Here is a 21,783-nt window from a genome sequence, read left to right on the forward strand (position 1 = left end):
CATGCTTTGGAGAGGTCTGGCTGCCTCAGAATGGCTTCTGCCTTTACCTCAGGTACCCAGCTGGATTTTGGCATTGTATGTGTGCTCATAGTACAGTTCACACTCCTGGGAGCTGCTGTTCTGTTTGCAGCTCTCCTGTTTTCTCCAGGTGAGCTGGAGTCTCATTACACTCTCCCCACAAAGTAGGAAGAAGGAAGATTAGTAATTTAACTGAAAGAAATTCAAAGAAAACCCATGGCAGTGATGGGAACAGGAACTGCAATGCTACCTTTTGTCCACAGTGACAGCGTGGGGCACAGCATTGCTGGGGGTGATACGGGATCCAGGAAAGCACTCAGCTCACCAAGGAAAGATTTGGGGCCAGTATGACTATCTGTAGGAGCCATAGGTACAAGGTTGCAGTTATCTGTCCCAAACAGGAAGAGCAGCATGTATTTGAAGGAGAACTCCTGGATTTGGCTTTCATAGCCCTGGCAATGCTCTCTCTTTAGAATGAGAGCTTGTTCCAATTTTTGCATGGAAGGGAGAGCTTATTCTCTTGGGTTTGCATGGTTGCTGCCAACCCATAGCTGGAAAAGTAACACCTGTGATGAGGAGGAAGAGGCACTTATGCCTGCTACTTGCCTGGGTGAAGCAGACCCCCCCCATGTACCTTCTGGAACAAAACACATTCATGGCATTGATGCTGGGAACGCTACTGCCCTGGGGGTAACCTCAGTCACTGGTATCTCTTTCCAGAGGTTTGTAATGCTGCCTGGGGAGCTGGGGTGGGGACAAAGGTCTGTCTGTTGGTCATTCTGTGAGAGGAATGCTGCTCTATTGTCAACAGTGAGGACTGGTTCTTGATTTCTGATGAATAGTGGCTGGGTTGTAAATAGTAGAAATCCGCACTGTCTGTTTGCTTAGACCTAGAAGACTAATTTATTGTTCTTTCCTCTTACAAAGCCAGTCTTGGAACCTATTCCTCCCAGCAAAGGAGACAGATACTCTTACGCAAAAGGTGTTTATAACTTTCCATTAATCATCCAGAAAGGGTTGTCAAACAGGAAGGTTAGGCGGTTTAAATCTCCAAGTTAGGCAGTTTAAGTCTCCAAATTGCTGACTCTGAAAGCACAAAGTGAAAGTTTAATTTGAAGTAACCTTTAATGGAACAAACTGTAACCCATTCTTGTCCTTGCTCTGTGCTCAGCACCAGGAGGTAACATGAAAAGAAATGTCCCATCGGTCTGTTTTTTGCCTTCCCACCCTTACGTGATTATTTTTTTGTTGGAGCTTCCATCCAGAGTTACAGAGGGAACACGTAAGCACAGGACTGTCCTCTAGGCACGTAATTTCAGTCTAAAAACATCATCGTTCTCTCAGACAAAGGAATGTGTTTTCATGTTAGGCCTTCCTCACACACCCAGTCGCTGACATTTTCCAAGAAACTCTGAGAGTGATACCTGTGAACAGAAAACTTCAGAGAACTGCAAGTCAGCTTTGCCCGAGCTGTACATTTGACATGGGAAGACAAGTGTATGGACTGCGGGGACTGCTAAGCCTGCCAGGGCCAGGTCCTTGTTACAGTGTTTTTGTAGACTTGAGGGTTCAGTCAGTCTCCGGGACTGACCGCCTCTCTGCACTTTGGCAAAGGGAGCTGTGTGTCATGATAGCCTGAAGAATTTTGCAAAGAAAACCCTCTGTGGGTATTAGATCCAATTGTCCTCCATTACTTGCAAGCAGTTTACCTGCAGGAGTCTTACACAGGTCCCAGTAGCACAAGAAAGGTTTCCACTCCTATGCTGGTGACGAGCCTTGGGCAATTGGTAGATAGGGATGTGGTGGTATCCTGCTGGCTTGCATGATGTTATTTCAGACCAGCTGGTCCTTCTGCTTATGAAGACATTTTCAAGACAGACATGCACAGTGCTGCAACAGTAAAGATACGTGTTTTTCTCAGGACAAATTTTCTTGCTGATAAAAAATAAAAGTAGAAAATGATGAGGATGGGCTTTGAGAGGCAAGAGGGGGACTTAGTCCCCAGATTGGGAAAACAGGAAAATGTGAGAAAGCTGGAGGGAAAAATGCAGCTAGAAGAAGAGACTGTGGAAGACCTGGAACAGTCCCCTCAGCATGGAACACTCCAGAGAGGGTGCATCTAGGGCAGGGCATCATAGGGCATCTCTCCTTTCTCAGAGGAGGCAAACCAGTGACACAGCTGTGCTTGTACCTCCATGCACGAGTGTCTGGTTTGTCCCCAGAAGACCACAGAAGTACAGAAGTTCTTGGCTTTTCCAAGGCAGAAGGCAGTCCACAGGAGTGCACTGACCACAGGGGGTTCCACATCAGGGCATACCCTGGCAGGAGCACACAGGTCGTGTAGGTGGATTTGCCAGCTTCGAGCTCAACGTGGCTCATCACCACGTTTTGAAATATGAGAGCTTGTTCTGACTGGTGCTGCTTCCTTCTTCCCTTCAAGGTCAGGTGAGGCCAAAAACAGGTAGAACTGATAAGGCAGCATCAGACTCTCCTCCCAGCCTTCAGGGTGGGTCTGCTGGTTCTCCCATCTGCAGTGCTTCTCAAGCACCTCAGCACCACCATTACTCATGTTAGGAGCAGAAGGCTGGAAAGGTCTCCAGCATTTCATCTTTTTCAACCTGCTGTGCCTTCACCTCTCTTTAGTGTTTCATCAAACTTGGCTTGTCAGTATGCCACTCCATCTTCTCCCACTTCCTCTCCTTCAATGATACCTCTTCCAGTTTTCCAGTGACACTGAAATAATACGCGAACATGCTGTAAGAGAACTCTTCTGATAAAATTACTACTTCCGAGGAAAGAAATGTGTTGTACCATGAAGGGCAGTGACTGGTCTCGTTCTTGTGCATGTGCCTCCCATGGGCCACTTCTTGGGCCCTGCTGTTTTTTCTCTTTTTCCTAACTTTCAGGCCTTCCTGGTCCCACTGTTCCCTTGTGCAGGCAAGAGGCAGCATGTGATGTGGCCAGCCCTATGGCACTGGCTGGTGGGCCCAGCAAAACTGGTGCCTGCTGAGGCCTTCCCTCAGTCAAGAGCCGATGTCTGCCTTCTCCAGGTACTCACCAGCTTTCAGATCACGCGGGACCAGATCCTGCTGTCACGTCTGGTCAGATATTGCTAATAAATCCATGAAGAGCTAAGCAGACTGTGTGGCCACGTACCCTTGATTTTTTTTTTTTCCTGGCAAGTGTCCCAAATACCTCATTTTTTTACAGCATAAACGTGGTAAGGGGTAGTCTCTGGCATGAGCTGCTCACTAGTTAATGTGATGTTACCATGGGTGAATGGCCTTGCCCTTGTCCTACCAGTGCAGTCTGTCCTTGAGACGCAGACCTGTTTTTCCCAAGTGGAAGTAACCCAACCATCAACCCAGAGTGAACCAGTGCTGAAAGGAGACACCTAGTTTGCACAGTGCAACAAAGGCAGCTGTAAATCAGGTCCCACTGAGGGCAGCAGGATGTTTCTTAAAGTTTCTTTCCCACCAGATCACCGTGTCCCAGAACTACTCTTTGCTTCTAGTAATGCTGTACCAGTTCAGGGTAAGTTCAGTAATCAGTAGACTGCTACAAAATAAATCAGATCCCTTCAGATTAAAGAGTTACTCCAGGCTAAAGCAGAGGGGAAGTAATAACTATGAAATCTGCATTCTAAGTTTGAACTATTGCAAAAATCAAAGGCTGGCAGTGATTATCAAGAGAAGTATTTCCCCTCCTCAGTCTTATTTGAGGCTGTAGGGTGATGGATGAGCTGTCAGTAGCAGCTGGAATTGGAGCATTGGAAGTAGGCCCTGCCCACATCCCTGCTACAGGACTTGCTAGGGGTGTTCGGGCATATCCTCTACCTGCACAGCAATTACCTTAGCAGTCAAGCACTCCTACTGAAGCAGCACATCAAGGACTGAAATAAATCCAAAAATCCAACAGCAAACAAACCCACTGTTGAAAGGAGAAGGTCCCAGCCTGGCTCCTCTGTCCTGCAGGCCACGCAGTCCTATCCCAACACAAGTAACACTGGATGTGGCACTATTCTGACCTTATGGACAGCCAATTCAGTCTCCTAACCCAGCAGGAAACCATCTGCTTTCCAATTATCCTTTGCTTCCTATGGCATGACTAGGTGTAGTGCAGATTCAGATACGCACGCTCATCAGTGCAACGTAGTAAGACATAGGAGGAGGGTCCACACAAGCTGTGGCATGTAACCAGCCTGGTGTGGGGAGGTTGGAAGTGGTGAGTTCTGTGTGCTAAATGCCTTGTAATACTTGGTTGGCTTGAATGCATGCATATACACGAGCCACAGCCTCTTAGAGCTCTCTCACTGTTGTCTAGAAAGTCTTACGTGTTGTGCACTATGTCTGGATGCATTAATTCCTTGTAGCAGTTAATGGGCTATTTCAGAGTTGAACTGTGATCCAAAAGATTAAGCACACACACATCTGACATCTTGCACATACACCATTAGGTGGTTACTGTGTTCCTTAGAGCATCTTAAGCTCTCCTGAGCATCACTCAGTCTTTGCTGCTGGTTTGGTCACTGATGAGCATTGATTATATGCTGGGTCTTCATTTAGGCCTCTGGTTCTTGCAGAGAAAGTAATTTGCTTTGTTTGTTAGGCTGGTCACTGTGCTGGACTGTTCCCAGCTCCTCCAGACATCATCTTTGCATGGAAAAGCTGCTAGCCCCCAGTCACCATCCAAACTGACTGGAGGTGTCCAAGGACTGTGAAAAATCCCCTTTCACCATCTTCCCTGGAACACAGTCCACATGTAAATGACAGGATATTCAGGTTCCCTTTCGGGAAACCAAACAGTGGTGCAAGCTGCCTTCCCTTCTTCGGTCTTTCACAATCTCTGCCCTTCTCGACCTCTTCATCCCCAGGAGCTACTCAGTCCAGCCCCAGCCTTGAGTGAGACCAAGCACAGAGGGAAAGACATGGAAGGTCTAGTTCACTTTCTTCTCCATGCTCTCACGTCCACAGCTCTGAGAGCAGCAGGAGCTGGGCTCAGGAACGAGTAGTTTTGTCTGAAAGAGTCTAGCAGAAGGAAATAGCAGTCAGAAAAGTGTCCATCACCAAATCTGTGCAGCTATTCTGAGCTCAGAGGAGCCTCTTAGCACAGTACAGAGAAGCAGAAGGTGTACATTGCAAATGGGGCCAGGAGGTGGACCTGTCTATTCAGTGACAGCAGCACAATTGGAGATCTTAAGCTGGGAGGCTTGAGCTACCCCTGGATACAACACTACCCACCAGTGACAGGTCTGCATGGGAGACTGCTGCAGCCTGATCCCAGGAATAGCCAGCTACTTAACCGTAAGCTGGAGTATTTTTCATTTTAAATCAAATCAAAGGCATCTTAAATGGATGGTTTAAGAATTCTCTCGTGTACCCCTAGTGACTGGTCTGGTGGGGGGAGCCAAGATACTGTTTCCTCATTCCTGGGAGTTCACTGCTTGGACTCACCACTCCTTAGCTGGGTTCAGTTATTTAAGCAGGACAGCCTGGAAGAATACATCGTGTGAAGGACAGGGGCTGTGCTGCACACTGTATGCAACCTTCGGGCACTTGGTGTTTGGCTCGTCTTCATAGGTGCGGTGACCATGGCATCCCAAGGCCAGGTGATGTTCTGGAGGTATGGTATAATCTGTGTCTGCTTTGGGAGCAAGAAGAGGGAGGGAGCTGCTTCGTCCAGACCGCTTGACTGTATCACACTGCTGCCGGGAGCTTTCTAGAGAGCAGTTCTTTGCAGCTTGACTCTATACTGCATTCACTGAGGCTACTTATAGACCAGAATAGCTTCTTTTCTATGGTCAGTAAGGCAGTGCATCTGTTGGACACCCACGTGCAGGTCATCAATTGCACCTAGAATGCAGATAGACATCCTAGAAACTCTGCATGGGTGGAATATACCATCTCGAGGTGAATGCTGCTGTATATTGGGGCAGTGATGGCTTGAGGAAGGCTCTATGTGCCTGCTCTGGTAGGTCGGGGTATCCCGGGCCTGAGGAAGGTTCCACGTTCCTGCTGTTGAGCAACCAACAAGCTGTATCTCTTCACCTCAGGTATGAGCTCTTCCAAGCTGGATGAAAGCAGAGGTTCCACTGAGGTGTGTGAGACACCCACACTTGGATTTATCCTGTAGGAAAGGCTTCGGCTGCTCAGAGTGTGTGTCCCATGCAAGCTGAGCAGCAGTTGTGAGCAGGATGGCCTGTGTGTGAGTGGGAGTGGCCTCTCAAGCACAAGCTGTGCTTCATCTTTCTCACATCCCCATGGCTGGGGCAGCTTGTGAAGTGGATGGCAACGCACTGTTCACGCATGGCTTGGGGTGTGGGGTCTCAGTGCTCTCTGCTCTCTCCTCCGTGGGGACCTGTTGGGTAGGGAAGGGCTGTACTCATGCACCAGGGGCTGCAGCCAGGAGAACTCTGCACTGGGGGAAGAACCTGGGGCTCCTCTCCTTCCACCACATGGTCTTTTTCCACCACATGGTTCTTTGATGAAGAGCGCTCACAGCAGCGCTTGTCACTACCACAGTCCTGCACCTCACCAGGCCACCTCACTTCAGCTCTGTCACTTTCCTGCCTCCACCTCCTTCCTACCAGCAGCTCTGCAGACATACGTCAGGTGTAACGGAGGTTGGCTGCATGGTAATGGCGTTCCTTTTTCCCCAAATAGCATGACCACAGTCATTATCATCCTAGCTGCCGTGATTGCTCTGATCATCGGGTTTGGTATCTCAGGTATGTGACCACTTGCATTCCTTGCTGGTGCCAGGGGGTGACACAATCCTGCCCTAGCGTCTCTAGCCCCCACCCCGAGGTGTGATCCTGTGGGAAGGGCCATCCACCAGCCTTTAGTTAAGGCTTCATTTATAATGATTGCGTGCAAGATGGCTGAATGAAAGTTGCACAGGTGACTTCCGTGCTGACATTTCTCAGCAAAGAATCACTCCATGGCATTCAACCACAGCCTGGCTCTTGCATAGCTCCTAAAGTAGAGAAAAAGGGAAAAACCACAATGTGCGTGTCATTTGAGAAGCCACCTACAAGGCGTTGCCAGCTACACTTGAGGCCAGCCTTGCCTGTGAGGCGATGGTGGAGCTCCCAGAGCGTGGACACTGGTTGATGCTGCAGGGGACACGAGTTGTCACAGTGACAACTCCAGGGCCCTGCTTCCCTACCATGGCAGCAAGTATGCAAGACGGATCCTTTCTGAGGGGTGTCTCAAAGCAAGGCATGGCTTGAGCCTGCCGAATTTTCAGGACTGGCGATTTCTCAAAATTCAGCCATTTCTTTCCCCTCATTGAGGCTCTGTACTGTGCTCCTTGGAGACTGTGAGCTCTTGTGTGGATTAAATAACACAGAGATTTACACGCACAAGATTTCCAGGAAGATTTGTCATAGGCATGAATGAGTTTGGCTGCTCAGGCCAAGCTCCAGCTTTGACTCAGAAAGTGAATTTTTGACCTCTGCTTTCACAGCAGAATTAAAGGCACTTTTTTTTCCCTCTTTTTTTTCTTTAATTGTTATCTTGGGTTCTGGCAACTGGAACATTTACTTTTCTATGCTGCTGAGGAAATGGGTGGATAAGCGTGGAGCAGCCTGTGCTGATGGGGGTCTGACACTGTGTTAGCAGGAATTGTCCCTTGGCCCAGAGCCCCAAAGCCAAACATGCAGAAGATCCCGTGCTCCCTTCTCCCAGATGGGAAGCATCTTAAATGTGGGGCTGGCCCGCTCTCTCTCTGCGCTCACCTCCTTCACCGTGCTTTCTCCTTGCAGGAAAGCGCTCCATCAACGTCGCCGCCTTCACGTCACCTGGGAACATTGGCCAGAGCGGCCTCCTGGGCTGCACCTTTGAGCCTGACATCTGGATGGGCAGCATAGTGATTCGGTGGGCAAAAGTTGGAGTGGCCGGATTGGTTCATGAGTTCAGAGAAGGGAAGGACCAGCTGCAAGAGCAAGACGTGGTGTTTCAGGGCCGCACGGTGGTTTTTGCAGACCAGGTGATCGGTGGAAACGCTTCCCTGGAGCTGAGGGAGGTGCAGCTGTCTGATGCTGGTACCTACAGGTGCTCCGTCACCACGTCCCGAGGGAGTGGAGCTGCAGTGCTGCGGTACCGGACGGGAGGTGAGGAAATGCTGTCTGGGGATATGGAAAAGAAACTCCCGCTGTGAAACATAGGTTGACGTGGCCAGGTTTGGCCACTAGAACAGGTCGCCCAAAGGAAAAGCCACCTGGATGTTGTCCTGGGCACCTTACTCTAGGTGTTCCTGCTTGAGCAGGGATTGGGCAAGGTGGACCCATCCGGCAGCCGCCATGGGACTCTTCACACCTGAGAGTAGGACAGGTCTGATGGCAGTTGTGAGGGTCTTTTCCCCGAGATGCTGTTTCAGTGAAACCAGACTTGGTGAAGGAATTACACGTGTTTAGAAGGGGACAAAGCCCAGCGTCAGTGGCTGAGCTGAAAACAGCTGGCGAAGGCTGGGAATGTTATTTTTGTGAAAGGCCAAACTGGACTGCGTGGATGTGCTGTTTCCTTTATTCCATGGCACAACAGAAGCTGGAAGCTGACACAATTGTTTCCCACCTCTATAAGGTTCTAAAGGACATAAAGGCTTTTGATCATGCTCCAGACTGTCTGAGTATCCAGAGCTGGAAAAAATAATATGCATAAGAGGGTAAGAAGTGGGTTTTTTGGCTATCCAGAGATGTTGATGGCCTTACCCTCTCTTTCCATATCCTTGCTCCAGTGAAGGGAGATTTCTATTTTAATGCTTCAATGCATTTTTTGTTTCCTACATTTACTACATGCAGTTTACTAGCTAATCATCTGCCTACGAAGAGCCCCTATATTTAGAATGGGTGTAGCTAAATGATCTCAGAAAGAGCCAGTTTTTATGCTTGTTAAAAGCAAAAGTTTTTTGCTTTTGTTTTTTTTCTGTCAAGCCTTAAGATATATCTCCAGCCAGAACTGCTGCATAGTAAAAATTGTAGTACATTCAAAATTTGTATACCTTTAAAACATGATTATCAAAGTAACAAACAACCTATAGTTACTTGAAGCATTACATATTTGCCAGGCTCAACCATTCACCTTCTCATGTAGGGGATCTTGTTTCTCTGCCTGGCTTTTAGCAGTACCTCTGAAGTTCCCACATGTCCCTTGTGCTCAGGGCTTGGCAGACAACAGTGGGTCCATGACTTTCCAGGGGAACTTGCTAAGGTGGGCAAGAGAATTGTTGGAAATGAGGGGGGAAAAGGCTTTCATGGCTCTACAAGTGTTGAAGCGTTGGTCCTCCAGGAGAGGTCTGGAAGTCACTTTACACTCGGCTTAAGACATACCTTGGGGAAGCAGCCACTTCTGAATGCCATACATCATTTCAGCAATCAGGAGCCTGTCCTGGGACAGAGTTGGCATTGCAGGAATAGCTGGCCAATATTGTTTTACGCAGTACCCAGGTTCCACCCAAAAGCCTGCTTTCAACCTTGTTGCTATGCACTTTCCCAAGCAGTTGAGCAAGGCTCTTTGTCTCACAGACTCTGCTATCCTGCAGTTCCAAGAATCAAAGAATGGCTTTTACTTACCTTTCCTTGAAAAGGAAATACAGTGAAGACACAGAGGTGTATTTTTCTAGTAGACCAAGGCTAACATGAGGTGTTACTGATGTTTTTGGTTTTGAAACACAGCTGAGTTTGCAATAGGCTTTAAGTGTTCATTCCAGGAGGATTGGTGCAAGTCCCACAGCTCTTGCCATCTAACCCCAGCCCCAGCAGATCCAAGTGGAGCTGCCCACGGCTGCAGTCTTGTTTAGCATCAGAGCCTCAACATGGGGCTGTGTTTGTTGGTCACACTCCTCCCTCCATCACTGGAGAGAGTGATCCATCATCCGTTTCCCCCAGCCTATGATAATACCATCAATTTTGGCACTGAGAATAGATTCCTCTCAGCCTTATAGCAGCTTGTGCAGCCATGCTCACTGCCATTCCTGCTGAAGGAGGCTGGATGTTTGGCAGACACAGGTAGCCTCAGCCTCCGCTGGGAGTTCTTGGGAAGGGAATGGGCTGTGTGTCCAGGACCAAGCTCAGATGTGACAAGCAGAATTGCTTAAAAACACTAAAGCTGTGCCACAACTTCAGCAGATCTTGTCAAACTGGAGTGCCTTGTCACCAGGAGACTTTGCTCCTCTACAGTCATCGCATTTTAGCCCAGCTGGTAAGAAGTCTGCCTGAGCCCCTGTTTTTTGGCCACGTGCAGCACTGAGATGTGAGCAGTAAGTACTCTAGGAACACCCGAGACTGGCAAGCAAGTAGGGCCCAGTTCTCAGATGTTTACCTTTCTGACTCTCCTTGCTCTCCCTCCCCAAGCCTTCAGCACCCCCAGGGTCCAGGTGCAGACCAGTGGCAGCGGGCACACATTGCACTGCGAAGCGCCGCGGTGGTTCCCTCGGCCTACCGTGCACTGGACGGCATACAGCGAGGCTGGGAAGTGCCTGCCTCATGCTGCCAACACCAGCTATGAGCTGAACTCTGAGAATATCACTCTGAAAGTGGTTTCCTTTCTGCACGACACTACAGCCAACGCCACGTACACCTGCGTGATTGAAAACAGCATTGCCAAGGCTACAGGGAACATCAAAGTGACAGGTAGAGATCAACAGCACCCAGAGGCCATGGGCACAGGTCAGTCAGTGTGTGTGTGCGCTGGGGGCTCCTGCAGCACTGCCTCCCCTGTGCTGGTGGCTTTGGGAAAGGAGGGGAAGGCAGGGACCACTGCTTGCTTTCCTCTGCTGGATTCAAAATAGCAGAACATTATTTGGCATATTTGGTAGATGAGGTCCTGTGGTGTGCTCAGCGCAGAGCAGAGGAGCTGAGGGGAGACCTCATGGTGGCCGCAGCTCCTCACAGGGAGCGGAGGGGCAGCGCTGAGCTCTGCTCTGTGTGACAGCGACAGGGCCCGAGGGAACGGCATGGAGCTGTGTCAGGGGAGGGGCAGCTGGGGGTTAGGGACAGGGGCTGCACCACAGGGCGGTTGGCATGGAACGGGCTGCCCAGGGCAGTGGGCACGACCCCAAGTGCCGGAGTTCAAGGAGTGTTTTGACTCCACACAGACATAGGGTTTGGATTTTGTGTGGTGCTGTGTGGAGCCAGCAGCAGGACTCAGTGATCCTTGTGGGTCCCTTCCAACTGGAGACGTTCTATGGTTCTGCGGTATTTGCCAGTATTCCCTTTTCTGAATTAGCAGACCCCCAATCCTGTCAGACTGAGGCTGTAGATTGCGTGCAATCTGCCACTAACCCAGGCTCCCCTCTCTCTGAGGTAATGGAACTAACCTGCCTTTTGTTCTGTTATTTCAGCCCTTCTTCATAGTTAGATTCCTCCTTTGACACAGGGACAGAAATGCCAGGGACGGACACCATTTATAGAAACACATTCCTTTGTATCTTAACAACAAAAGCAACAAAACAAACAAACAAAAAGCCATGACCAAAACACCGAAACCTCCAACCAAAACCTCCAACTTTTGACTCTTCCTTTAGCCGCTTCAGCTTAGATCACTCCATTTGTAACAAACCAGCTGGCCTTCAGCTGTTCCTAGTATCAATGTCTCCATCTCCAGCCCATACCCCTTATTTAGAAGCCCTTATTCACAGCAAAGCAAACTTGCAGAAAAGCCTCAGCTGGAATTTGTGGTGCTCTCTCTTTTTCACTCATAGCTGAAGCGCTAATAGTAACACAGTCCATGATTTGGCAAAACCTTTCAAATTAGTTCACTGCTATCACCAGTAACACCAGGTGTTCATTTTTCCTGGTGTCAAACTTATTCGTTAGTTCAGCTCAAACAATCAAATAAATAAATTATACATATCAGTTCTTCTCTAGAAACACTGTTAGGCTTCACAATCCTATCCGATTAAGTTAACGACCAACTACAGCCACCTCCGTGTGCACATTATAAGAAGTCAGTGGTCTCAGTAGGAATACATGTGTTTTTAAAGCAGTGCGTGTACAGGACAGAATCTGATCAGTAAGCTGCATGCAGTACTTGAGAGCCTAGAGCTCAGTTTGAAAGGAAATATGGTGGGATTTAAGGATGTCATTCGTCGTCTATACCACCCAGAGAGGTGGTGGAGTCACCGACCCTGGAGGTGTTCGAGGAACGTTTAGATGTTGTGCTGAGGGACGTGGTTTAGTGAGAACCATTGGTGATGGGTGACTGGTTGGACTGGGTGATCCTGTGGGTCTTTTCCAACCTTGGCGATTCTATGATTCTAAACCTTGAGTTTATTATTTTAGGACAAACTTGTGTTGGCAACACATGACACAGGATGGAAAAGAGTTGTAGTACCACTCAGACTGTTAGATGCTTAATTACTGGCTGTCTTCTATTGCATATAAGACTAAAAACATTTGGATGCATATTTCCAAGCTGAGTATGTGGGCTCCGTGCTTGTATTTTCAGTCAGATGTCTCTCTCATTCTGAAGAGGAACACCGTACAGAAGGGAACACACTGGATACTTCAGCCCTGATATCTCAGGCTTAGAGGTCACAGAATCCTTTTTTCTTCTTTCCAGTTTATTTATTTTCTCACCCATCTCTATCCCCACTAATTCAGAAGCCATTCAGGATCTCACTCCTGTAAAACGAGTATACACAGTTTTCAGAATCACTGAATAGTACAGAACGTCCCAAGTTGGAAGGGTCCCATAGGGATCATGGAGTCCAACATCTGGCTCTACCCACAACCACCCAAAACTCAAAGCCTTTGTCTGAGAGCACGGTCCAAACACTCCTTGAACTTGGCTATTTTTTTGTGTTCTACGTGGAAAGGGTCATGGCTCTTCTGCAGTGAGGGCGTCATTATAGTGGGTTCCAGAAAAAGAGGTAGTGTCTATCAACATTCAGAAAAGCTAGGAGCAATAGGTCTACCCACTAATTTTGCTTTTCTGGCCATGTTCTCCAATCTGGTAGCCTCCTCTCACCATTCATCCGCTACAGATTTCAACATCACAAGGGAGACCAGCTTGCACGTGGTGAACCTGAACACGGAGTCAGTGTCTTCCTCCCTTCCAGCCTGTCACTGGATGCTTCTGCTTCCCATGTGTCTGCTGTCAATATAGAACATCCGGAAATGCTGTTGGATGAGGAGGTAAGCTTCAAAAGAGAAACTAATAAGCACACACCTTATATTCATAGCCACATTAGAGGCTATGAATCTCTAATACAGTTCACTTCTGCAAGGCCATGTTGACTTCTTCCTCTACCCCCCTGAGAAGCAGTACAAGCCGTGCTTGCACTCACTTTACTCAGATAATCCTACTGCACTGTGTGGTACCTTCAGTAAATGCTACCTATTGGGGACACCTTGAACAGGGCTATAAGGAGCTGGCAGCCTGAGCAATCCCACCTAGACGCAGACTGAGGAGCACCGGGGCCATCACAAAGCATAGGTCAACTGCCTGCAGCATTCATCAGTTTTGGGTGTGGGGCTCAAGAGGTGAAGTGATGATGGAGAGCTACCAAAACAAACAAACCAACCAACCAGCTAAAATGAACATCTCTGTCCTTCCACGTAGAACAGTCACTACAGATACAGATAGATGGCAGGGCATAACTTGTGCTCTCCTCCATCTTGAGCTGAGAGGCAGGCAGTGCCACAAAATGAAGCCATCGTTCCTTTGTATTTCTTGTCCCTGCCAACAGGATATTTTGGTTTCAGAGAGTAACTGTGACAGCACAGATGACTAAATGAGGAGGAAAAGAGGGAGATCAGTGCTACTGGAAAGTTCCAATTCAGAATTAACTCAGTTCTTCAACAGTTTCAACTACATAGGAAAAATCTGCCTTATTGTTTTTAAATAGGTCTTTTATCTGGCACTTCCTATTTACTGCCGTAGCATTGTCTGTAACTATGTTAACTCATTTCACAGGATATTTTCGGTGGTGCTTTCTAATCAGGTTTTGATCTGTTGATCTTAGGTCACTTCCAGTCAACGTTTCTTTAGGCTGAGAAAATTTTCTTTTTTTTTTTTTTCCTTGGGAAGAGGGGCAAGCTTTAGCAAAACCTTTACCTTTTCTGAGAAAGCACCTACTGGAAAAAAAGGCCACTGCAGCAAAACTCAAAGATCTTTCCTTTCTTCTTTTTGTGACCTCCTTTAGGATGGAGTCTCAGAACTTTATTGAGCAGCAGCATTTGTCAGGTCTTGGGCACTCTTGCTTTGGTCTAGAAGTGGTGAGAAGGCCTTGAGATTGAAGATACTTTCCACATGCTCAGTAAAACCATCACCTGAAGATTAATATAAGGCTCAAACTAAGGGGGAGGGGGAAAAGACAGGAAGAAACAATGAGCAAACAAAACCCCCAAATTCTATTTGGGGAGCTGCTCAAATAGGCACTACACGCTGAGTAAGGTGGGGAAGTAATTGTGGGTTGAATTTATTAACCTATAGTACAAGATGAAGGATGTGGATGTTATTTTGCAAGTACAGAATGCTCAGTCATTGCTGCAAGCAGATGGAAGTGGAATCTCTTCAAATGGCATTGTGTCAGTGAGGCTGCTGTGCCACTACAGATACAGGCACGTAGCATTGCATTTTCCCCAACTTACTAATCAGCAGCAGATGGACAAGCCTGGAGTGTACTGTGAACTCATATCATAGCTCTCTGCATTCCTCACTACCAGCTCCAAATAATGTTCAGGCTGCAATAATGTTTAAGCTGCAAAACAATGCTTGTACAGTACTGTTAGTGCCATGATTTAGTCTCTAAACAGTAACTTGTTTATTTTTCTTCTCTTCTTCGAGGAAGGAAATGCTTTAAAAACATTGTAATCATTTCAAACAGGTTAAGGAGAATTTCCCCTAAGGAAACTACACACTTTCCCATGAAGAGAGTGAATGAACTGCAAAATGCCGGTCTCTGGCTCATAAATTAAGAATCTACATTCTGACTCAGTTCCCCATATAGCAAGTAAAACGGTATTAAAATAGATATTGTTATTTAAACTGCAATGTGATAGCCTTATTTACTAGATACTACTGCATAAAAAACACACATTATATGCCCTAGGCCCAGAGCAATGGCTACCATGTAGGAGACAACGAACGTTTCTTCCCTGAAGCACAGCTCACAGTGGCTGGTGGCAACGGTCCAGTTAAAGAATTCCATTAGTCATGGCAGCTTCTTGGTTACTGTCTTCATGCTGTGCTCACAGGCCTGTGCTCTCACTGGAAAGGAAGAAAGAGGGGGGAAAAAAAGCCCTCCCAATTCCAGTAGGCGTTTCCATACTTCATTTCCCCCTGGGAAAGATGTTAAGTAGTGGTTCCCACTTGGCAGTGACCAGATATCCTCTCAATCCTCTCTCTGTTCAGACAGCATAAGGCTTTTTGTCCCACTTCTTCCACGTTCAGGCACAACAGGCTCTGTCGAGGTCTCACTTGTGACACAAACTCCACTTCACCACACCGAAAATTTCTCACTTGCACTGGAGCTGAAGGGGAAGGACACAACACATAATTGCTCAGTACATGGCTCCTAAGTTCTAGCACACAAATGTTCAAGTTCTGTGGGAGGGAAAGCCTTGCAGCAGCTGCTTGGCATCTCCTAAACCACAAAGGACAGGAAGATTAACAAATACAGGAGGAAACAGACATTTTATCTTGTGAATTGCTGTGGACAACGTTCTGCTCACGCTGCTGCTGCACTGAGCTTTGTATCTTTTCTTACCATCAGCCATCTGGCCTTGCAGCGTTACACAATACCCAGAAGACAGTATCAACAGCAGAGCATCCACTGGTGAGCCTAACAAATCAGCCTCTGCGTGCCTGGACCCACGCCCACATGCTAGCTGTTAGCACAGGTGGCTTGAAGAAAACGTCCCCTTAAATGAGAAACTGCACAGCTGTGGCAGCATGAGATCAGACGTCACTACCCATGAATTTAAAATCCTTCAGTGCTTCAATTTCTGTGGCCGTGGTGAGGATTTCCAGACCTACACTTAATTCTACCTTCTGTCTTGTCTAAGGCCAAAAGCCACCGTGTTTGTAAGTAACTCTGGCTTTCTAGGCCACAAGGGCACACTGCTGGCAAATTCCCAACCTGTTGTCCACCAGGACACCCAGGTACTTCTCTGCAGAGCTCCTTTCCATGAGCTCAGCACCTAACCTCTACTGATGCATGCTGTTTTTCCTCCCCAGGTGTAGGACTCTGTATTTGCCCTTGTTGAACCTCACAAAGATCCTCTCTGCCTGATACCTTTGAACAATTACTATCCTGGCTAGCTAGATGATATATTTTCCACTTAAAACTTGAACAGAAGTATTCCGAGTTTGTCACTACAATACTAAGGATGATTCGATACTATTTTATATGCTTTTGTGTAAAGTAAAAACAGTAAGTGTCACTTTATACAACAATATTAATATACTCTTTCTGTATTTTTTGCATCCATGGAAACTCCATGGAAATCCTCCAAAGGTCTTGTTCTGTGGGCAGAGAAGGCAGCTCTCCTTCCCCAGAGTGGTGAAACAGCTTCTAGCTTCCTTCCCACACCCATTATTACAAAAGTCAGCAGTGTTTGCTCACCAGGCTGCAGGACTTTGGAGGGCTTCCTGTCTAGGCTGAAATCCAGCAGAATTGGGCGACAGATGAGAGAACTCCTGCAGAGGTTCCTTAGATAGCAAGCAATGGGATCCTCAAGTTCCTCCACACACTGAGGAAGGAAAGGGTGTGTTGTCAGTATGTGTGTGGAGGGGGGCAGGGAGCCCCTGAAACACCCACAGCAAAGGGAAATCCAGTCCCACTGAGAGTCACACCCTGCATGCTGCAGTCCCTGCCAGAATAACCCACTCACCCCGGTCCCAGTAGCTTCCCCATACTGAATGAACAGGCTGCCTCTGCTCTGCACACAGCTTTGCACAGCTTCCCATTCGAGAAGGCTCAGGCCCAGCATTGCTGCCACGTGCTGGTTCCTGCACAGCACCAAAGCTTCACCTGTTCCATCCTCCACCAGCACCCTATGGAGAGAGCAGGCAGATGAAGAAGTGGAGGGAGGTCAGGACAACACCCTGCCCCTTCACAAACATCGCATCCCAGACAAGTCCCAGTAAAGAGAGGTTTGTCTACATCTGAGAAGACATGAGGAATCTCAACTCCTATCTTCGCTATTCTGTCCGCAACCCAAAATCCATGATTTGCCTATCCCCTCCTGAGTCACACAGTTTGTTCCCTCCTACCCACCTCTTCCCAGTATCCAGCCTCTACAGTGCTTACCGTGCACTGGCTTGTCTCACTCCACTGTGTGATGGACATGGTGGACTGTGTCGGGTGCACCTCCCCTGAAGGAAGAGTAAAGCTACAGCTATGTATGGGTGGCTACAAGAGAGAAGGTGAATGGCCACTGTTTCTTTTAATTCCCCTAGCTAACTACGCAAAGGATTAAAGAACTTAACTGTCTTTTCAGTGGGTGCCTTGAGAAAAGTTTTTTATTGAGAAGGAAAAACACACTGCAAGGTGATACACCTCAAGAACTGTGCACAGTGCACAGCAGGATTCTCCCCTGAAAGTCCTTACTCTACTCCTGCTCCTTGCTGCAGACCTGCCTGATACCAGATGCATACTCCTAATCAGCTGTCATTTTGATCCTTTTCCAATATGCAAGTCTTTTTCAGACACTAGAATAAAGGGTTCTAGGATTAGGATAGGAACTTATTTCTTCTACATGGTAGCATAAGACATACGAGTAGAAAGTCTGCAGGCCTCCTGCCAGGTTCTCTCTGGAAGCTTCCATACCTCTTTGAAGATGCTGCTGCAGAGAGAGCAAACCCACTGCAGGGAGAGGGTCAACACACAGGACACGTGGCATAAAATCCGTGCCTGGGGCAGGGCTTGTAGCTGATGTTGCAAGTTGGATATAAACACCAGAGAAGGGGATGAGGCTCTTCCTGCACAACTAGAAGAAACAGGACAACGGGAAACTTGGAACAGGAAAATCCTTCTCAGGACACTGAAAGGTAGGAACAGAACCTGGACTCACCTGGAAGTAAAAAGTTGGTGAGAAGCTGGGAGAGACAGGATGGTCACACAGCTGGAAGCAACGTATGCGCAGTAAACGTTATGGAATCTGCAATACGAGAGCATAAATGTCAGCAACAGCTCATAGAAAACAAACGGCTTCTTGGCGGTTTTTTTTCCCAGGATGGCTGGTCTGGTAATCTGTGACACGGTAGGAATGCCATCTGGAGTAAGGGCTGGGGAGTTAGGCAGGTGTGGACAATGGATAAACCCAAAGAAGAAGGGAGATTGTTTCAAAGACGGTAAGGGAGGTCAGATTCAGTCCAGGCGCAGAGCAGGGCTCAGGGTACCTTGAGATTTTGCGTTCCAAGTTCTGAAAGAGGATCTTGGCTCCAGGTAGCAAACCCCTGAGATGCTGCAGGTAGGTTGCAGCAATGTAGATGTCCAGCGCAATGGGGGAGCCTGCAGCAGCTGCAATGCTGAGCTTCACGCTGTGATCACTGGCCAGCAGACTCCCTGGGAAGACACAGAAAAACACACATCGTGAGCTCCAACACAGATAGCTTAGTCTGCCACTGAGCTGAAATTGCTGGAGGTGTTTTCCTTTCATCACAGCAAGGCTACTGTTCCACCTCAAATGTTTTCCAGGTAGTCTTACCTTTCTGCTTTCTAAGGCAGAGAGTCGCAGATGGCTTCTCATTCTTAGGAGAAGCACACAGGGTCCTCTCTACTATCTCTCCAGAGAAAGAAACAAGGGAACCTCTGAAACTGAGAGCAGACCGGAATCATTGGATTTCTGTCTTGGAAGATGAAGGGGGTGGAAAAAATCCTGATCCAAAGATTGCAACAACAAAGGACAGGGTGAAGAGAAGTGCTGTTACTTAAGTCTGGCTTCAAGGGAGCTTACCCTTGGGCACCCAACTACTAGATTCACAGCAGCCTGCTGCAGCCTACCCTATCCAAGAACAAGAGCTCTCCAAAGTCACTTCTGCTTCTCCAGGCATGCGAGAATTGAAAAGGAGAGAGATATCCTAGCTTACCCTTCTGCTTAACTCCATTATTTTTCTTAGAGAAAGAAGCCAAGCAAGGGAAAACTCAGCTTACTGTAAGGCACTGGTGAATATTTCAGTGCACGTGCGTATCAGCCCAGATTAAACATGCTTTGAAAAGAAAAGCTTCTTACCTCATTATTTACTTCATCAAGTTAAACAAGCAAAAATCAAAACCCTCCAAAACTTCACATGTTTACCCTCATTTTCCCTGCTGCACCTGTTGCTACTTTTGACAAGAATTTAGCATAGGTTTTTGGCACCTACTCCACACCAGCAGTTAGCTCAAACTTTTTCTGGACACCACTTTGCAGCTTTGTAACCTGCAATCCCTTTAAGCTTTGATAAACAAGATAGGTTCACAGCCTGAGCTATTTGCACACAGAAATATTTCCAAACAATACCCCTAGAGCAGCAAAATCATTATTCATTGATTATTCAATTTATTAACATTGTACTGTCTCCAATAATGACCAACGCTACCTCATTCCCTAAGGCGGTCATATCAAGTGTAGGGCAGACCAACAAACCTGTTGCTAAGTATTTCTGGAATGGAGGAAATTCTCTGGTCCATGCCTGTCAGCACTGCCCTGGCTGCCAGCTGGAAATGAGAGAGACACAGACTTGGTTTCAATTTATAGCAGCCAAAGCAGTAGAGACAAGTTTTGCATGCTTAGAGCTACTTTACATCAAACAACTGATGGTTCCTCCTCAGATTTATTCCAAGGCAGGAAAATATGAGGCCCAGCAGTAATCTTTTATGGGGCTCATCTCCTGTCTCATTAACAAGAGATTCTATATCAACAACTTTCTGAGTTAGTTCTGGAGAGAACAGGAAGTCATCCATGAAAGCCCAGAGCAGTAAAGTTGCTGCAGTACCTGGTGCTCAGCTGGGAAGGGGAGCCATGTCACATGCTGTAAGTGCCAGTTATCTTGGACAGGCAGGCATAAGGGGCAGGATGGCCTGCCTTGGAACTCTGCTGGCACAGGTGGAAAACTGAGCTTGTCAAACACTTCCAAGTCCTGAAAGAAGAGTCATAATGCAGAGAAAATTATTATCAAAGGAAGATGAAAGCAAAAGAGGACTGATAAGGAACAATAATGTAAAGAAAAAAAAAATCCACTGAACTCAAAGCTCTGAGAGTTTTAACTGAACACAGAACTGAGGCAGTTACTTGGCAAGACAGATGGGAATTCCACACCTTGCAAATAGCTTAATCACTGACACTTATCTCCCGTATACAATGTAGCAAAATTCCTCCAATGGGAAACTGTAAGATAACCTCTCCCTTACCGAGCAGTGGGGCACAATGAAGCGGTACAACCCATCCTGATGCAGAAATGGAAACCATTGCAATGACTTCCCCATAAAAAGCAGTAGTGCCTGGTGGGAGATGGGGAGAAAAAGAGAGAATAGGCGATGAGAAATGTTAGGAACAAAGTGGAAAATGAAAAGCACAGCAAAAGGGGAGCAAATCCAGCAGAGGACTGACTAGTAAATTTGGCACCGTCAAGGACAAGGTGAGGCGAATATATTCACAGGATGTTGGCGGTGAGGAGATTGAACCCCCTTGCAGTGGCAGAAGGAAGTTACCTGCATAAACATATTCTTCTACCTGACAAAAATCACCCTCCCATTGATTAGAAATCTAGATCCGTGAATTACCCCATACCCAGCACCCAGCTGTATCAAACCACCTACCGAAGCCCACTGCTGCCTCACCTCTTGCCGTGTCACGCCCTCTCCTCCACCATGGCTGGCCTCCTCTAGCTCAGGCAGACTCTCGGTCTCCCTGGGGTGGCTACACAGCTGAGGTCTGCCCAGCCACAGCACTGTGGCTTGAAAACTGCACTGTGGCTCTTGTTCTTCTCCACCTCCTTCTCTGAGTAGCTGGTAGTTGCGCAACATAAGCCCCTCTTTCTGGGTAACCAAGAATAGGTGAGAAACACAGCTGGTTCTTCCAGTGCTGCTCTGGCCCCTCTGACAGCCCTCATCTCCACCGGGATCCGGCTTGGGATCCTCCAATTTCAGCACTTTTGCCTCCGGGGTTTCCAGATCAGATGTTGAGCTGCCATCGTTTTTTTTCCTCGAAGAGGTGTTGTTTTTACTCCAAGGATCTTTCTGGATTTGTCCTTCCACAGAATGGAGAACCTGAACATCCTCAAAGTAGAACTGCACATAGATACTGAAATGACAAATGGTAGCAATGAAATCCCCTGCTCCTGACAGGTAGCTGTCTAAAACAAGCAGCTATCTGGAAGTGAACGCTCAGCGGGTATTCAAAAGAGAAGCGGGAAAGGCTGAAATAGAGGACAGCTACCAGGCTGGATGTATTCCAAACAAAACAGGCATGGTGGACATGTTTCCAATAAAGATCTCATTCTTGTAGCTAGCAAAGGCCTTCAGCATCAAAATATTATGCCAATATGCAGTTCTACCATAATCCAAAATAGCTGTGGAACTGCAAAGTAATGATTTTACTAGGGCACTGAATAAAAGAACCCACCTGGTTTTTTTCTCCCTCACATGCTCTGAATTTTCTAGCTGCTCCCAGGAGGGAAAATCACTCTGAATGAATCTCTCCACTACAAGCTGATAGTTCTCCACCTGCAAGAGCGATCCTGCAAACACAACAGAGAAAGGAGTTGAGCTTATGAAGGGAGAACATAAAAAGAGCGAGCTCAATTTCCTCATTTTGAAGTCATGAGGCCAGGCAGT

General features: G+C 47.4%; 2 protein-coding genes across 9 annotated transcripts in view; one reads left to right on the forward strand and one right to left on the reverse strand.

Annotated features, from left to right (window-relative positions):
- The first annotated feature begins 51 nt into the window (after nt 1–51).
- VTCN1 (V-set domain containing T cell activation inhibitor 1) lies at nt 52–18,171 on the forward strand. 4 transcript variants are annotated; one of them, XM_046913527.1, is made up of 6 exons: nt 52–5,640; nt 6,681–6,745; nt 7,784–8,131; nt 10,370–10,648; nt 13,003–13,153; nt 15,736–18,171. In XM_046913527.1, exons 1-5 carry the CDS (start codon nt 5,609–5,611, stop codon nt 13,122–13,124), a joined length of 846 nt encoding a protein of 281 aa, XP_046769483.1. In that variant the 5' UTR covers nt 52–5,608; the 3' UTR covers nt 13,125–13,153; nt 15,736–18,171. The 4 variants fall into 4 exon arrangements, with proteins under 4 accessions (XP_046769483.1, XP_040563153.1, XP_046769475.1 ...); XM_040707219.2 differs by having other exon boundaries at nt 52–6,745; XM_046913519.1 differs by lacking the exon at nt 15,736–18,171 and having other exon boundaries at nt 13,003–15,008.
- The window catches only part of CTC1 (CTS telomere maintenance complex component 1), a 16,600-nt gene continuing 9,577 nt past the window's right edge, over nt 14,761–21,783 (reverse strand). For 4 of the 5 annotated variants that reach the window (XM_015295120.4, XM_040707141.2, XM_015295118.4 and 1 more), the window contains exons 12-24: nt 21,572–21,686; nt 20,788–21,250; nt 20,359–20,448; nt 19,944–20,087; nt 19,595–19,665; nt 18,674–18,783; nt 18,366–18,531; nt 18,038–18,124; nt 17,794–17,953; nt 17,275–17,339; nt 16,856–17,018; nt 16,588–16,714; nt 14,761–15,493 (exon numbers count right to left, since the gene is read on the reverse strand). In XM_015295120.4, coding sequence (XP_015150606.3) covers nt 15,315–15,493; nt 16,588–16,714; nt 16,856–17,018; nt 17,275–17,339; nt 17,794–17,953; nt 18,038–18,124; nt 18,366–18,531; nt 18,674–18,783; nt 19,595–19,665; nt 19,944–20,087; nt 20,359–20,448; nt 20,788–21,250; nt 21,572–21,686 — 1,940 coding nt within the window. In that variant the 3' untranslated portion in view covers nt 14,761–15,314. Of the gene's footprint in view, nt 15,494–16,587; nt 16,715–16,855; nt 17,019–17,274; nt 17,340–17,793; nt 17,954–18,037; nt 18,125–18,365; nt 18,532–18,673; nt 18,784–19,594; nt 19,666–19,943; nt 20,088–20,358; nt 20,449–20,787; nt 21,251–21,571; nt 21,687–21,783 lie in introns of those variants that run through there. The other variant, XM_040707146.2, reaches the window with a different exon arrangement.

Source organism: Gallus gallus, chromosome 1 (assembly GCF_016699485.2).
Source record: "Gallus gallus isolate bGalGal1 chromosome 1, bGalGal1.mat.broiler.GRCg7b, whole genome shotgun sequence".
Taxonomy (NCBI): Eukaryota; Metazoa; Chordata; class Aves; order Galliformes; family Phasianidae; genus Gallus; species Gallus gallus.

Coding starts and splice junctions, on each gene's coding strand:
- VTCN1 (XM_040707219.2), top strand. CDS start 6,502: ATGAAGAGCGCTCACAGCAGCGCTTGTCACTACCACAGTCCTGCACCT. Junction 8,132..10,369: donor GCTGCGGTACCGGACGGGAG/GTGAGGAAATGC, acceptor TCCCTCCCCAAG/CCTTCAGCACCCCCAGGGTC. Junction 10,649..13,002: donor AGGGAACATCAAAGTGACAG/GTAGAGATCAAC, acceptor CATCCGCTACAG/ATTTCAACATCACAAGGGAG.